This window comes from Pan troglodytes, chromosome 2 (assembly GCF_028858775.2).
Source record: "Pan troglodytes isolate AG18354 chromosome 2, NHGRI_mPanTro3-v2.0_pri, whole genome shotgun sequence".
NCBI classification, from domain to species: domain Eukaryota; kingdom Metazoa; phylum Chordata; class Mammalia; order Primates; family Hominidae; genus Pan; species Pan troglodytes.
The window spans coordinates 51,095,159-51,112,470 of NC_086015.1; the positions used below are offsets into that span (position 1 = coordinate 51,095,159).

General features: G+C 38.3%; 1 protein-coding gene and 1 pseudogene across 10 annotated transcripts in view; one reads left to right on the forward strand and one right to left on the reverse strand.

Annotated features, from left to right (window-relative positions):
* SETD2 (SET domain containing 2, histone lysine methyltransferase) overlaps nt 1-17,312 on the reverse strand; it is a 147,399-nt gene that overhangs the window by 70,054 nt on the left and 60,033 nt on the right. For 8 of the 10 annotated variants that reach the window (XR_010155172.1, XR_010155173.1, XM_063805652.1 and 5 more), the window contains 4 exons: nt 16,599-16,676; nt 14,735-14,832; nt 11,243-11,369; nt 1,406-1,540 (listed from right to left, as the gene is read on the reverse strand). Coding sequence is in view for 8 of the 10 variants with exons in the window: in XM_063805652.1 (XP_063661722.1) it covers nt 1,406-1,540; nt 11,243-11,369; nt 14,735-14,832; nt 16,599-16,676 (438 nt within the window). In the remaining 2 variants the exon portion in view is untranslated. The remainder of the gene's footprint in view (nt 1-1,405; nt 1,541-11,242; nt 11,370-14,734; nt 14,833-16,598; nt 16,677-17,312) is intronic. The other 2 variants (XM_063805654.1, XM_063805649.1) reach the window with 1 other exon arrangement.
* Nucleotides 1,907-2,046, forward strand: LOC112208876 (small nucleolar RNA U13; annotated as a pseudogene).

Genomic DNA, 17,312 nt, shown 5'->3' on the forward strand with positions numbered 1-17,312 from the left:
CCTCTTTTTCCTGTTAGTTTTTTTTCTTTTAATCATCATGGTTTTTTTACACTGTGGCTTACAACTACAATCTCAGCACTTTGGAAGGTGGAAGAGGGAGGGACTGGTTGAGGCCAGGAGTTCAAAACCAGCCTGGGCAAAATAGCAAGACCCTTATCTCTACAAAAATATAAATATAAAAATTAGCTGGATGTGGTGGTGTGTGCCTGTAGTCCTAGATACTCAGGCAACTGAGGCAGGAGGATCACTTGAGCCCAGGAGTTCCAAGGCTGCAGTAAGCTATGATTGCACAACTGCGTTCCAGCCTGGGCAACAAAGCAAGACCCTAAAAAAAAAAAAAAAATCATTTTGTGTTATCTAACATCTTGTGGCATACTTAATAAACTGGTGTAAAAAAGGGTACCGTTAAAATTTTGTGCTTGGAGATCATGTAGTACAAATGGCTTTGGGATGCTAATAACTGGAGGGTAAAAGGCTATGACAAGTGTGATGAATTATTACAAAAAAAAAAAAAAAAGCCACCACATTCTTTGAATATAGACAGAAAGCAAACCAGGTCTAATAATGCCATCGTCCCCAACCTTTCTGGCACCAGGAACCAGTTTCAGGGAAGATAATTTTTCAACAAACTGGGTGGGGGATGGATTCAGGATGAAACTGTTCCACCTCAAATCATCAGGCATTAGATTCTCATAAGGAGTGTACAACCTAGATTTCTCGCATGTGCAGTTCACAATAGGGTTCATGGTCCTATGAGAATCGAATGCCGCTGCTACTCTGACAGCAGGTGGAGCTCAGGCAGTAATGCTCACTCACCTCCTCCTGTGTGGCCCCGTTCCTAACCAGCCCATGGCCTGGGGATTGGGGATCCCTGTACTAATAGATTAAATGATACTGAACTCTTTAGCCATTTTAAATAATATGGTACAAGCTTTGAAAGTCATACACAACTCACATATCCATTTAAAAAATAAAACTGGCCGGCCATGGTGGCTCACGCCTGTAATCCCAGCATTCTGGGAGGCTGAGACGGGTGGATCATCTGAGGTCAGGATTTCCACACCAGCCTGGCCAACATGGTGAAACCCCATCTCTAATAAGAAAATACAAAAATCAGCTGGGCGTGGTGGCTGGCGCCTGTAATCCCAGCTACTCAGGACGCTGAGGCAGGAGAATTGCTTGCACCCAGGACACAGAAGTTACAGTGAACCGAGACTGCACCACTGCACTCCAGCCTGGATGACAGAACAAGACCCCATCTAAACAAACAAACAAACAAACAAACAAATAAATAAATAAATAAAATAAGACTAACTCTTATCAGAATTATTCCTTCTTCATTCATCTTCATTCATTCATTCCCACCACAAAACCAGAAATAAAAAACAAACATTAAAGTGTTCACCTGTATGAGTTCCAGACAGGTAAGTTTCTGCTCCAAAGTTTCAATTCTAACCATTAGCCGGGATAAGCTGAGCACCTGGTTTTTATCAGAGAGACCCTCACCATTTTCCATCAGAGCTTCTAGCTCTCCATCCACCTACCACAGCAAATAAAAATACCTTTTTATAAAACAACAACAACAACAACAACAAAAACCAAAAACCCAAAAAGTTGCTCAACCTTATCAATTATCAGGAAAACACAAATGAAGACCAAACTGGGAAAGTACTAGACTGGGGGAAAAAGTTAAGAAGGCTGATAATAATAAGTCTACTGTTGATGAAAGTATAAAGTGGTATAATACATTTGAAATGCATTTCATTCACTCATCAAATACGTAGCAAGAACTTATTATATGAGTCAAGTATAATTCTAGGTGGAGATCTGCAATGAGCCAAAACAGAAAAACCTGCCCTTATGGGAGACCATGAACAAATTACATTAAACCAAAAGGACTTCAGAGATCCTTTATGGTTCATAAATATGATGAATGGGTTTTCACGCTGCTGTGTGAGATATATCTCTTTCAAACTTATATAATTTATATGTTATAATATATAATGACCTTTTTATGATGTCAGCATATGAATGACCCAGCTGATAGGGGCCGGGTGCTTCAGAAAAAAATAAAGCATTAGCCTGAAAAATAAAATAGTTGTATCCCCATGCACAGAAATTCTACTTATCAGAATAAACTGTAGAGAAATTCTGCACATGTGTACCTGGAGATTCATAAGAATGTTCATTGAAGCAATATTTATAATAGCAAAAAATTGCCAACAACCCAAATATCTGTACAAGTTGGATAAACGGCCATGTTCACTCAATGAAATATACTACTACAGTGAAAGGAATCAAGTACAGCCAAATGCAACAACATCCATCAATCTTAAAAATGTCATTAAGAAAAAGCAAGTTCCAAAGAATTACATGCCATATGAATCCATTTTTATGCACCTCAAAGCTGAACTTTTTAGTGATACATATGTGAAAAACTGCTTTTAAACAGGCAAGGATGACCGGGCATGGTGGCTCACACTTGTAATCTCAGCACTTTGAAAGGCTGAGGCAGGAGGATGACTTGAGCTCAGGAGTTTAAGACCAGCCTGGGCAACACAGCCAGACTTCATCTCTACTAAAAATCAAAAAAATTAGCCAGGTGTGGTAGCATGTGTCTATAGTCTCAGCTATTCAGGAGGCTGAGGCAGAAGGATCACCTGAGCCTGGGAGATTGAGGCTACAGTGAGTTATAATTTTGCCACTGCACTCCAGCCTGGGTGACACAGTGAAATCCTATCTCAAAAAAAGGCAAGGAAGTAAGACCCAAAATGTACAACAGTGGTAACCTCTAGGTAGGGAGAAGGAAGCAGAGAAGCACTAACAAGGATTTTATAATTATGCTTTGTAACATATATATTCTTTAAGTATTTTAAATATTAAATGTAAATAACGGGGGGTGGGAATCAACCTACCAAAGGTTATTTCCAGCCCTGCATTATGGCAGTTACAGGACATAAAGATTCTTTCAAAGAATTTATTATGGGTGAGATTAAATTAATTCATATGAAACCAAACAAGGAAGCATTAACTGCAAATGTTACATAGAACTAAGAGGCCTACATAAGGGAGTAATTAGAATGAGTCACTGAAATAAGATTAGAAATAGGTAAGATAAAGACAAGAGGAAAGGGTAAGCAAAGTAGTGGGGAAAGTGTGAACAAAGGAAAATAAGAAATCATGACAGTGCTTAGGTCAGCAAAGCTCAAACAGGTAAGGCATGGTGACGGACTGAGAAAAACCATACCAAATAAAAGACTGGGCCAGATGCAGTGGCTCATGTCTACAATCCCAGAACTTTGAAAGGCCAAGACAGGCGGATCACCTGAGGTCAGGAGTTCAAGACGAGCCTGGCCAACATGGTGAAACCCTGTCTCTAATAAAAATACAAAAATTAGCCGGGCATCGTGGCGGGAGCCTGTAGTACCAGCTATCCGGGAGGCTGAGGCAGGAGAATAGCTTGAACCCACGAGGTGGAGGTTGCAGTGAACCAAGATTGTGCCACTGTACTCTAGCCTGAGCGACAGAGTGAGACTCCTTCTCAAAAACAAACAAACAAACAAACAAATAAAAGACTGGTGTTAGATTAGAAGATCTCAATTTAACATAAAATAACTTGAATTTGATAAAACCTGAACAGAATCCTGAACAAGGGAATATATATGATCAAAATGGATTATTATTTTTTTATTTTTTATTTTTTTGAGATGGAGTTTCGCTCTGTCGCCCAGACTGGAGTGCAGTGGCGCGGATCTCAGCTCACTGCAACCTCCACCTCCCAGGTTCAAGTGATTCTCCTGCCTCAGCCTCCTGACTAGCTGGGACTACAGGCCCGTGCCACCATATCCGGCTAATTTTTTGTATTTTTAGTAGAGACAGGGTTTCACCATGTTAGCCAGGATGGTCTCGATCTCCTGATCTTGTGATCTGCCCGCCTCAGCCTCCCAAAGTGCTAGGATTATAGCCGTGAGCCACTGCGCCCAGCCCAAAGTGGAACTTGAGAATAATTTGTGCGGCAATAACAGAATAAAATTTAGATAAGCTAGAGACTAAGGAGAAGACAGGTAACATTACAACTTAGCAGGAAATGATAAAAGTCTAGAATGAAATGATTCAGAGAAAAGCAAGCTAAAAGGAAAGAATCTTAAGAAAATTTTCTATTACTTTTTTCTTTTACTTAACTATTTATCCCTTAATATAATTTCAGGCAAGGCACTGAACATTTTTATTTCATATTGTACCCAAAAAATTCACATTCTGGTAAAGAACAAGAATAAATGAGAAAAAATAAAGTGCTGCCTGAGAGAGGTTGTAGAAACTCAAACCCATTTTTCTTTCTAAAATGTACATTTAAGGCTCATTCTTTTTCATTTCCAATACCACTTAAGTTTTTGAGTAAATACATGAACAGAAAAACCAATTTAAAGTTGTCTTAATCCAAGAAAGACAATTTCATTAAAGATATCTTTTCCTTGCATATCCTAAATGTAAGCCTTCCTGTGTCCCAAATTCTACGGTATTAGATGAGTTCAAGGGCTTTAAAATTCTACTTTCCCCCTCAACTGTAACAGCCAGAATACTGCTTTTGACAGATTTTTGAGACGAAAATATTCACAGGGCTAAAAAATGAGATATTTTCAGCCAGGCACAGTGGCTCACACCTGTAATCCCAGCACTTGAGAGGCCAAGGCAGACAGATCACCTGAGGCCAGGAGTTCGGGACCAGCCTGGCAAACATGGTAAAACCCCATCTCTACTAAAAATACAAAAATTAGGCCAGGAACGGTGGCTCACGCCTGTAATCCCAGCACTTTGGGAGGCCAAGGTGGGTGGATCACCTGAGGTCAGGAGTTCAAGACCAGCCTGGCCAACACGGTGAAACCCAGTCTCTACTAAAAATACAAAAATTAGCCGGGCATGATGGCAGGTGCCTAAAATCACAGCTACTCAGGAGGCTGTGGCAGGAGAATCACTTGAGCGCGGGAGACGGAGGTTACAGTGAGCCAAGATCGTGCCACTGTACTCTAGCCTGGGCGACAGAGCAAGACTCTGCCTCAAAAATAAATAAATAAATAAAATAAAATAAAAATTAGCCAGGTGTGGTGATGCACATCTGTAATCCCAGCTACTCTGATGGCTGAGGCAGGAGAATCACTTGAACTTGGGAGGCGGAGGTTGCAATGAGCTAAGATCATGCCACAGCACTCCAGCCTGGGTGACAGAGCAAAATACTCTCTTAAAAACAAACAAAAAAAAAAGAGGTATTTTCTTTTTAAAATTAGGCATGTTATGACTGTTTAAAAACTCTAAATTATGTTATTTACATTCATTCAATAACATTTATTGAATAGATATTGTGTAAGGCATTTCCAGGATATAAAGAAAATCACGTTCTAACTAAAGAAAAATAAACTGTAAAAATGCAGAAACTGCAGTATAAATTAATTTTTGCAAACAAAATAAAGATGAATAACCCTTGAACATTCCTCAGCGGTTATACTGTAACACACATACACATAAATGCATGCCAATTCCAGTGGTGATAATACAGCTTCCCTAATTTTGGGTGCTCAAGCATAGCAATCAATTGTGCAATAACTTTTAGGGTACCTGGGAGACAGAGGTGGGAAGACTGAGTTTGTCTCCCTTCCTTTCAATTAAATTACATTTACTAAAAGTCTTAGATTTTATGTATGGGTCAACATCATCCAAGAATATGAGGTAAGTAACTAAAAGTAAACATAAATGTAAGAATGATTAGGGTGTATTTTTAAATTATTGATAAACTGAAAATTTATATATATTAAATATATATTTATATATTATATATTTATCTGTAATTTATAGATAGTATATATTTACTATATATAGTGCATATATATGCACAATTCTATAGTACTTGAAAATTTATTAAGTACCTAATCATTGCAAGATACTATTTTTTAATACTTGAATATTTTGTGGCACTAAGGGGTCTAAGTAGCATTTTAAATACTTCTTGATGGAATACAACATACAGTATGCAGAATACACATATAGACAGAAATATATAAAAACAATTAGTAAATAGGTTTAATAAACAGGTGAGCAACACCCATACAGCCACCATCCAGGTAAGTTTAAAAAACAGAATACTGCTAGCATTCCTGTAGTGCCCCATGTACCTACCCCTTCCTGGTTATAACAGCAACCCTTCCTATGCTTTGGAGATAACTTATCCTAACATTTTAAGAAATAGGTCTTCAATTTTCTTTATAGGTTTACTATCCATATGCAAATTCCTAAATATTAATTTTTTTTTTAAGTGATGGAAGCTAACTTTATTTGAAATGAAAGGTTCACTCTTGTCCTTGCTCCCTAATTACTTTAATTTTACTTTAAGTTCTGGGATACATGTGCAAGAACACGCAGGTTTGTTACATAGGTATATAAAATTTTGTCTATCTTTATGGAAATGAAATCATACTGGACAAAATATTTTGTCATGCTTCTTTCACTCAACCTTACATTTTAAGAGTTATCCATGTTACTGTATGCAGCCAGTTTATTTTCATGACTATTTCTTTTATAATTTATCCATCCTTTTTTTTTTTTTTTTTTTGAGACTGAGCTTCACTCTGTCGCCCAGGTAGGAGTGCAGTGGCATCATGTCAGCTCACTGCAACCTCCATCTCCTGGGTTCAAGCAATTCTCCTGCCTCAGCCTCCCGAGTAGCTGAGATTACAGGCACCCACCACTACACTTGGCTAATTTTTGTATTTTTAGTAGAGACAGGGTTTCATCATGTTGGCCAGGCTGGTCTCGAACTCCTGACCTCAGGTGATCTGCCCACCTCGGCCTCCCAAAGTGCTGGGATTATAGGCATGAGCCACTGCGCCTGGCCCATTCTTATGTTAATAAATATTTGAGTTATTTCTACTTTTTCTGATATCACAAGCAATGCTGTTGTGACTTCTGATATACATTATAGCTAGCCTCTCTGCTTATACACCCAGGAACTGCTGGCTCATATGGTATATATTCTTTCACTTCAGTAAATAATGTCAAAGTATTTTCAAAAGTGGTTGTCCCTCATTTACACCCCTCACCAACAGTGTATGAGATCTGTTGTTCTTATGTACCATGGAACTTAATTTTTATCAATCTGGTGAGAGTGTAAATAACATCTAATAGTAATTTTAATTTGCACTCCCCAATTACTAATAAAGTTGAACAGCTTTCCACGTTTATTGGCTATTTGAATTAGTAAAGTGTCTCTGGAAGTTGTCTATTTTTCTTTTGTGCTGGCTGTTCTTTTCTTATTAATAGGATACTAGTTACACTCATTATGCATATTCTGGATAGTAGTATTCATTTGTTATGAGTTGAAAGTTAAGTATTTCCTCTCAGGTGGGTTTTCACCTTCTTTATTACATAAATTATTATTGATTTGTTTCAAAAACTCAAACAATAGAGACTAAGGGAAGTTTCAGACTATTTTCTGTTCGTACCATAAACTACAAATAACATCAGGTCACAGTAGGGACATATTATACTTCCATCAAGTAAGTAAGTAATTAAGTACCCAGTGTGTGACATAGCCAAAGATAATCACCTGTCCTGGAAGAGCTTATAGTTTGGTTAAGGAAAGAAGCTGTATACAGATGCAATCATAAGAACAAGGATAAAAAATGTTTAGCAATCAAGGGGTAACATGAGGGATGTGGATTATAGTGCAATCATTATTAACATCTTCTTGTCAACAGTTTATACATGCAAAACTGCATTCTGAACTGCTAGCTATCTTGTCCTTTCCATGGCATCCTTTACCCAAGAAATTCCCAAGGCTCAACCTTGTGAGTTCAAACAGTTGAATTCTGTGATTCTGCTTCTGTGATTCTGCTCAACTGTAACTGACCAAAACTCAGAATCCAGGCATGCAAAAAAGAAATTTCTGCAGCAGATAATCCAAGTAAAATTAAAGTACAATTAACCTCTGCATTAGAGTCAAGGGCAAATGATCTTTCACATCATTCTAGGAACCTAGGTTCATTCTGGGATATTCCTCTATCTGGGCAAAGTTTCATATAAAACATCATTGTTCCGGAATAACTTCAAATTCATATCTGGAGCAACCGATGACTATAGCCTATGGAATGACTGGATACAAGTTACATCTAATTCAGTCCAAAGGCACTAAGACCTATCCTGAAATTGACACACTATTACCTGAATACAAACAACCAACCAATGACAGAAATATCTAGTCCTTAGTTCTTCAGAGTTATCCTTAAATCTTCTAAGAAAGGTAAAAAGCCACCTAATGGAGGTATGATACAGATATAATGCCACCTCTTAATCCATAGTAAGGTCACTTCTCATCAATAAATTAGTTTTAAAAATGTGTTTATTCTGTAAGTTTTGAAAATAGGAAACAGCCATTGGGAAGTTTTTCTTTTTGTTTTTTTTTAGATGGAGTTTTGCTCTGTAGCCTAGGCTGGAGTGCAGTGGTGCCATCTCGGCTCACTGCAAGCTCTGCCTCCTGGGTTCAAGCAATTCTCCTGCCTCAGCCTCCGGAGTAGCTGAGATTACAGGTACCCGCCACCACGCCCAGCAAATTTTTGTATTTTTAGTAGAGACAGGGTTTCACCATGTTGGCCAGGCTGGTCTTGAACTCCTAACCTCGTGATCTGCCTGCCTCAGCCTCCCAAAGGGCTGAGATTACAGGCGTGAGCCACCGTGCCTGGCCTGGAAAGTTTTTATGGAGATACTAGTTTAGGTCAACATGTTTAATAACTACTTTGTGGTTGCTCTGGTAAACCATGAATTATATGAAACAAGAGTTAACAACAAAAGCAATTTAATGGAGTTTAAAGAAAAATGTCCGGTAGTCAAGTGAAGAAAGCTAACAGACTAGGTATGACCCAGTGACTACACTTCCATAGATAAATCTTAAAGAAACATGTGCAAAAGAGACATGTGCAAAGATACTAACTTTGAAATTAATAGCAAAAATTGGAAACATAAGTATCCATCAGTAGGAAAATATGTCAATAAACTATTACATGATGAAAAAAAAAAAAGAAAAACTTTCAAATGACCATCATGCAGAAGTTGAGAAAAGAAAAAAATTACAGCAATTAGAAATAAATGTTCATCTACATATATGAATACAGATCAAATTCAAAAATAAGAGTAAAAAATGCACACAAATACATCTATATTATGTCATTTCTTTTTCTTTTTTAATAGAGATGAGGTCTCACTATATTGCCTAGGATGGTCTCGCGCTCCTGGGCTCAAGCTATCCTCCCGCCTTGGCCTCCCAAAGTGCTGGGATTATAAGCAAGAGCCACCACGCCCAGCCATATTTTACCATTTCTAAAAACTTTTAAAATGCCACACAAAACAATATGTTCTAAAATGCAGAAACATTTATTGTTATGGCCATAGTTGCCTCAAAGGTAGGAGGGGACTCCACTCTACAGTTTAACTGTAGTTTAACACAATGGTTAAGAGCAGAGACAAGATGCTGGATTGGAGCTCATTTCCACCACCTAGTTGGGTGACACTATAATCTCTCTGTGCCTTAGTGTGTTCTTATCTGTAAAAAAGGAAAGATCATTACCTAATTTATGAGCTTATTGTGAGAATTAAATGAGCTAATACATCAAGTGCTTAGAAAAGTGCTTGGCATAAAGTTACACTATATATGCTATCTAAAAAGAGGGCTGAAGGCTGGGTGTGGTAGCTCATGCCTGTAATCCCAGCACTTTGGGAGGCCAAGGCGAGAGGATCACTTGAGCCCAGGAGTTTGAAGCTGCAGTGAGCTATGAATGCATCACTGAATTCCAGCCTAAGCAAAAGAATGAGATTTTGCCTCAAAAAAAAAAAAAAAAAAAAAAAAGGGCTGGGCACTGTGGCTCATGCCTGTAATCCCAGCACTTTGGGAGGCCAAGGTGGGAGGATCACTTGAGCCAGGAGTTCGAGGCTGCAGTGAGCTGTGATCACTCTACTGTACTCTGGGCCTGTGGAACAGTGCGAGACCTTGTCTCAAAAAAAACCAAAGCCAAACCATTTGAAAATATATACATTTTTTAAAAGAGAGAGAGAGAAAGAAAGAGCTAAAGAACACATGACATTCCAATGCATTTGTTCATGTTGGGTGGTGCAAATATAGGTGTTTGTTATATAAACTGTCCTTTTCTGCTTTTTTTAAAGGACCTTTCCAATGCTTTTTTTTACTTTTTTTAACTGAATCTTCTTACAGAATTCAGATTCTTAATACTTAATTCCCTCAAATTAATTTGTGCTCAATTGATGTTACCTTTTAACCATTATACTCTCATCGCCTCCCTCATGTCTTTTTCTATCTCCCCATCTAAACAGAAAAATTGCTGTCATCTATAGTTCTTATGAGTATTAAGTTCCTGAAAAGTCCAGGAATGAGCTAACTGCAAAAGAATCACAGGGGGATTTGCTGACTAACACCGGTAAACCCTCAGCCCTTCCACTAAGATTCACAGGTCTAGAGAGTAGCCCAAAAATGTGCATTTTTACTATGGATCCAGCCAGCTGGTTCTAAAGAAAGTGATCCAAGGATCACATTTTTGAAAAACAGTGCTCTAGCAAAGGGATCCTCAAAAAAGGGAGGAGAATATTTTTTTAAACACAAAGTCCTTTTTGCAATTGATAGCCCCTTTAGTAACAGGATATTCCCCACCAACAATCCCATCCCCATCCCAGGAGTAACTCAGGCAAGACAGGGTACAAAATGAGGCTATCAACTGCTGTTTCATTAAATAAAAAGAGCATCTGTGACTACTCCTGTTGGTCTTAGGTTACCTACTTCCTCTCAAAACTTTTCTCACACTCAAAAGAGGATTTTCAGAGATTTGAAGAACACTCAAAGTTTAGAGTACCAAACAAAGACAAACCAATAACAAGAGATTAGAAACGTAGAGCAGACATAGTGAGCTATCAGGGAGAAAAGATATGTTTTACTTGTACTTAGGAGTTTTAAAGAAACTGAAAAACTATTAGTCCAGGTGTTTTCAATAATACTTTAATAGTTCTCAGTACCCAATTCCAATCTCTATGAATCTGAAATAAAAATAGCAATTGCATCTCTTTTCTGGTAACAACTCATCTGATCTTGGATTTCTCTGGTGGCAGTAGTATGACTTTATAACCTTCAATCAGAAAAGCCACCTCACTTTTTAAATTTTTTATTGTGAAAGTTGAAAGAAAAATGCAAACTTACTGAATCCTTCTTACGAGATCGTTCCTTCTTCATTTTCCCTCCTGCTGCTCTGATGCTGACTCTGTTTTCTCCTCCCAGGTAACCCCGGCAATTGGCTGATCCGCAGAAACATTTCTGGGCTTCTTTTCTGTTCAAAGAGCATAGGAAAGAAGTCAGCTATGCGGAAGTAAACCATACAAAACTGTTGGCAATAAAACAATTACACACAAAAGTCATACCAGTCTAAACAAAATCAAACAAACAAAAACCATAACTTGAAGAGATTCCAACAAGTCTGCTATTACTAATAGAAATGTCTGAAAACTGCTCTTTAAAAATATTCATTATTTTTCCAATCATCTTTCTTTGGGAGACAAAACTAGCCAAGAAATAAACAATTCTTCCATTTTATGAGAATACCTAGTAATATGAAAATAAGAGATCATATACATGTTTGGATTAAGAACAAAATTGCTTAAATAGTTCAGAGAACTATTACTTATATGTAAATGTTTAATTGGCACATAGAACAAACAAACATGCATTAGTATAAGCAGACATAAAATGATTAATACAGGATACTTAAAAGGAAACATTTGATTATTAAAAGATTGGCTGGGCACAGTGGCTCACGACTGTAATGTCAGCATTTTGGGAGGCCAGGAGTTTGAGACCAGCCTGGCCAACATGGTGAAACCCCATTTCTATTAAAAATACAAAAATTAGCTGGACATGGTGGCACACACCTGTAATCCCAGCTACTCAAGAGGCTGAGGCATGAGAATTGTTTGAATCCAGGAGGCAGAGGTTGCAGTGAGCCGAGATTGCACCACCGCACTCCAGCCTGGGTGACAGAGTAAGACTCTGTCTCAAAAAAATAATAATAACAATAATTGAGTATTCTAATAGTAAACTGGTGGATTTAGGATATGATAGTGGCAATTAGAGGGATAAAAATAAATTGTTCAATAAGTAGAGCAGGAATTCCCTAACAGCACTTGATTTCCACTTTTCTTTCCCTCAGAGAGGACAATACAAGCACAGAGGCAAAAAAATGGAGCCCGACACAGAACCTGGTCTGCATTCATGCCCTGAATATCTGACAAGAGTAGCAGACAGAATCGGAAACAACCATCTGGCATTTGTCCTAGATTATAATCAGATCATCAGTTTCAGAGTTCACTATGTTTAAGACATGAAGCATGTATGAAACAATGTGAAGGAATATGTAAAAGACCTTCATTGCCAGAAGTCTGGTAACTGTCACCAGACTGAACAGAGTACAGGAATTAAAACCTCATCATATAATAGCATTAAAAGAATTAAAATATTCAGGAAACTCTGCAGCTGTGTGCTTTTCTGGCATAAACACCAAAAGCTACTAATTGATATAGGTATAATCTGAAAAAAATAAAATAAAAACTTTTAGGGTTTTGTACCTTACTTAAATTTTCCAATATTTTAATTGTACTGGTTTCTTAATAATCAGAAAGTATCTTGCATAGGTCACTGGTCCTAAAGACCCAAAGAAGATAGACTGTTTCACGGGTAATGTTGTGTTCTTTCATTATGAGGCACACATTAGTTGTCTTTTTCTGATATTAGTGGCCACTAATGACCACTGTTTAGGACCCATACCTTACTAAGTGTTGCAAAATGGTGATATTTTTACTACTTAATTTAGTTTTATCTTTTTGTTTTCTGAGACAGGGTCTTGCGCTATGGCCCAGGCTGGACTGTAGTGGCAAGGTCATGCCTCCCTGCAGCCTCAATGTCCTAGGCTCAAGTGATCCTCCCACCTCACCCTCCTGAGTAGCTGGGACTATAAGCGTGCACCACTCACCTACTACTACATTTATTAACTGGAAGACTTGTACAAAGAAAAACTTCCTCTCATCAACTATTTGGTTTAACCTAAAGCAGAAGTCACTTGAGAAAGGCAGAATAAATGTTTAAATGCTTAATTTTTTTCCTTTATTTTTAAACTAGTCTTCAAAGTCATGAATTGGTTGACTAATATACCTTTTTTTTTTGGCTTTTTTGTTTTTGTTTTGTTTTTTTCGAGACAGAGTCTTTCTCTGTTGCCCAGGCTGGAGTGCAGTAGCATGATCTCAAGTGATTCTCCTGCCTCAGCCTCCGGAGTAGCTAGGATTACAGGCATGTGCCACCCCACCTGGCTATTTTTTGTATTCTTAGTAGAGACGGGGTTTCACCATGTGACCAGGCTGGTCTCGAACTCTTGACCTCGTGATCTGCCCACCTTGGCCTCTCAAAGTGCTGAGATTACAGGCGTGAGCCACCGCACCCAGCCTCCCAGGCGTAGTTTTTTGTTCGTTTGCTTTTTATTTTTTTTAGATGGAGTCCCTCTGTCACCCAGGCTGGAGTGCAACAGCACGATTTCAGCTCACTGCAACCTCCGCCTCCCAGGTTCAAGCTATTCTCCTGCCTCAGCCTCCAGAGTAGCTGGGATTACAGGCGTGCGCCACCACGCCCAGCTAATTTTTATATTTTTAGTATGGACGGGATTTCACCATGTTGGCCAGGCTCAAACTCCTGACCTCATGATCTGCCCGCCTCAGCCTCCCAAAGTGCTGAGATTACAGGCGTGACCCACTGCAACCAGCCTGTAGTTTTATTTTTAAGTAGTCATTAGAACACAGGGATTTTACATAATGTGCTTCAAACCTCCTCAGTATCTTTATTAATGCTTCAGTGTTAATAAGAACTCTCACACTTTTTGCTTAGGCAGTCTTTGCTATTGCATCGGTTACTGTTTTTAGGAAACAGAACTAGGTAACCAGGCCGGGCGCGGTGGCTCAAGCCTGTAATCCCTGCACTTTGGGAGGCAGAGGCAGGCGGATCACAAGGTCAGGAGATCAAGACCATCCTGGCTAACACGGTGAAACCCCGTCTCTACTAAAAATACAAAAAATTAGCTGGGCGTGGTGGCGGGCGCCTGTAGTACCAGCTGCTCGGGAGGCTGAGGCAGGAGAACGGCATGAACCTGGGAGGCGGAGCTTGCAGAGAGCCGAGATCACGCCACTGCACTCTAGCCTGGGCGACAGAGCAAGAGTCCATCTCAAAAAAAAAAAAAGAACTAGGTAACCAATTATATTTAAGAGTACAAAATGGTACAGATGAAATAGACTGGTTATGAGTTATGCTAACTGTTAATGCTGAATAACGGATACAGAGGAATTTATAATACTGTACTATTCTCTTCAGACACAAAAAGAGTTGGCATGTCTAAAGTTTTTCAGAATTACATAAGAAATATAATTATACAAGTAGACCATATGAAGTTGAGGAGAAAATCATACAGTTCCTGTACATCCCTTAAGGGTCAGAAGTGTCATACAGTAGAAAAACACACAAAACCAAAACAATATCTTATAGATAAGAGTTAAGAGTAAATATAACTTTTAAGTAATTCATATTAAAGTTTTATATCCTTATATCTGAACAGCCTATTTCCCCATCAGAAGCAGCAAAATTAGTAGAAACAATACTTACCCATATCTCTGGAACTGATAGTCAAACGTTAACTCTGAGCCTGAAGGAACCAGTTTGGTGGTAAAAAACCCAACCCTCAGTTGTCCGTTCACAGTCCACTGAGATGATGTTTGAAAACAAAAGAAATTAGTAACTTATTAGTGTGTGTGTGTGTGTGTGTGTGTGTGTGCATATATAAAGATCATCATCATCTGCCTTAATTATGCAAGTGGGTCTTTAGGCAATGAAGGTTTTCCCAAATAGCACATGGAGACTTTTTTCTTTAAAAGAACTAAAATATTTAAGTGTAACTCTCATTTAATGGACTACCAGATTGCATATATCTCTAATTCATCTCTAATAAAAGTAACTGCTAAAAAAAAAGAAAAAAAAGTAACTGCTATTTTATCTTAACATTTCCATACAGTAAAGATTCACTTGTACTAAAAATTGGCAAATAGAGGATGCTTGTGTCACTGAGTATCAAAGGCAAGTCTATATTAACATATGTTAAAAGTAACCATGTTGTAAGATAAGATGAGATATAGAAACTAGGAAACACTGATCCCAAAAGTTTAATTCCATGAAGTGGTGGTCATCTGGCTGAGTATAGTGAAAGGGACATCAGAACAGACTCAAGAATTAAAATGGGGGCAGATACATGTTAGGCAGATCTTTTAGTTCCAAAACATGTAAGCGAGTCAAGGACTGAGGAGCTCTGATCCAGACAATTTGCACATGTTACTAATGAAAACTCTGGACTTGCAGAGATTAAGGGACACTGTACAGTGAGAGTCTCATAGCTAGACATGTGGCCACCAGCTCTGGCAGAACTATAACCAAAACCTAGGTTGAATGATTCCACAGTAGGTTCTCCTTTTTGTTATAAAACTTGGCTCTTGGAAGAGCCATGCATAAAATCTATTAGTGTATAGTTCAAAGGGCAAAAAATATCCAGACTCAAAAGCGCTATTTCAACATGAGAGGAAATCAATGATATACATTTGCAGAGCGGGTTCATAGCTTTAACCTAAAAAAGTTACAATCCCAGCTGGGTGCGGAGGCTCACGCCTATAATCTTAGGACTTTGGGAGGCTGACGGGGGTGGATCGCTTGAGGCCAGGAGTTCGAGACCAGCCTGGCCAACATGGCAAAACCCCGTCTCTACTAAAAATACTAAAAAAATTAGCTGGACGTGATGGCACGCACGTGTAATCCCAGCTACTTGGGAGGCTGAGGCAGGAGAATCGCATGAATCCAGGAGGCGGAGGTTGCAGTGAGCCAAGATCATGTCACTGCACTCCAGCCTGGGCAAAAAAAAAAAAAAAAAAAGATACAATCCCTCTCAATGTTAGTCGTTCAGTCCCTCATTAGTGTTATTAAAAGTCAAATGTTGCACCTAGATAAGACCTAATAAAGAATCCAAATACACACTGAACTTTCAAAATTAAAATTTAGTTTTGTATTTTGGCACCATTAAAATAATATACAAAATAATTATGGGCAAGGAAGGAGAGGTGACAACTAAATGCAATGTGAGTTCCTGGACTGGATCTTGGACCAGAAAAACAACAGCTGTCAAAATTGGAATACGGTCTTCATATTACTTAATAGCATTCCCTGGATCTGATCCTTTTATTATGGTTATATATGATGTTAACATGGGGAAAGCTAGGTGAAGACTGATATATGGGTGTAGTCAATACTATTTTTCTAACATTCCTATAAATCTAAACCTATTTCCAAATAAAATCTTAAATAATAAAGTAGAATAGGAAAAAGGGACTAAAAAATTCATGAGTACCTTAGATATGGGATCTAAAATTAATGGTCAGAACAGCAATCGTGAACAAATACCTCAAACTCTAAATCCACCTCAACTTACTTTTTGGGTTTCACAGTTTGGTTCACAGCTGTGATTCATGAAACGAGAGCAATTTCCTTTTTGAGTGGCATCTATTATCTGGGAGAAGAGGATCATTTAAGAATTAAAAAATAATACCTTAAATATTCATGCAATTACCTGCAAAACTACATACATCTCTTATGCATCAATTAAAAAAAAGATTGTGCTGCGAAACCTAACCAGTTAAGGTAGGGCAGTGAGGCCTCCTGACTACCAGCTTCATAGTTTTTCCACTGTAAACAATGGCTCAGTTTCCATTATTTCTAACTGAAGACAGATGACACTGTGAATTAAATTAACCCAATCAAAAAAAATTTACACATTTTACAAAGGAAAAGCATTAAGACAAATGTAAGATACATGCAATGCACACGCACGCACACACATACACACTCCCTTACCCCCACTTTGCCCTTGCTTCAGAGAACTGTCACACTGCTTCCCACTTCAAAGCGACAAATACCTAACTGATGCTTTTGGAAGATCTGCTAATTATTAACTTTTGCCCATAGGCAAAATTATCTTTATCAGTGTCTCTCCCATTTATCCTTAGCCATTTCTTATATTCTATTACATCCTAATCTCACTGCATGGTATAATACTTCACTTTAAAGTGTGGGCTATGTCACAATGCCATAGGTCTCAACCTTGAGTGTGTATCCAAATCCCATGGAGAGTTTGTTAAAACTTGCT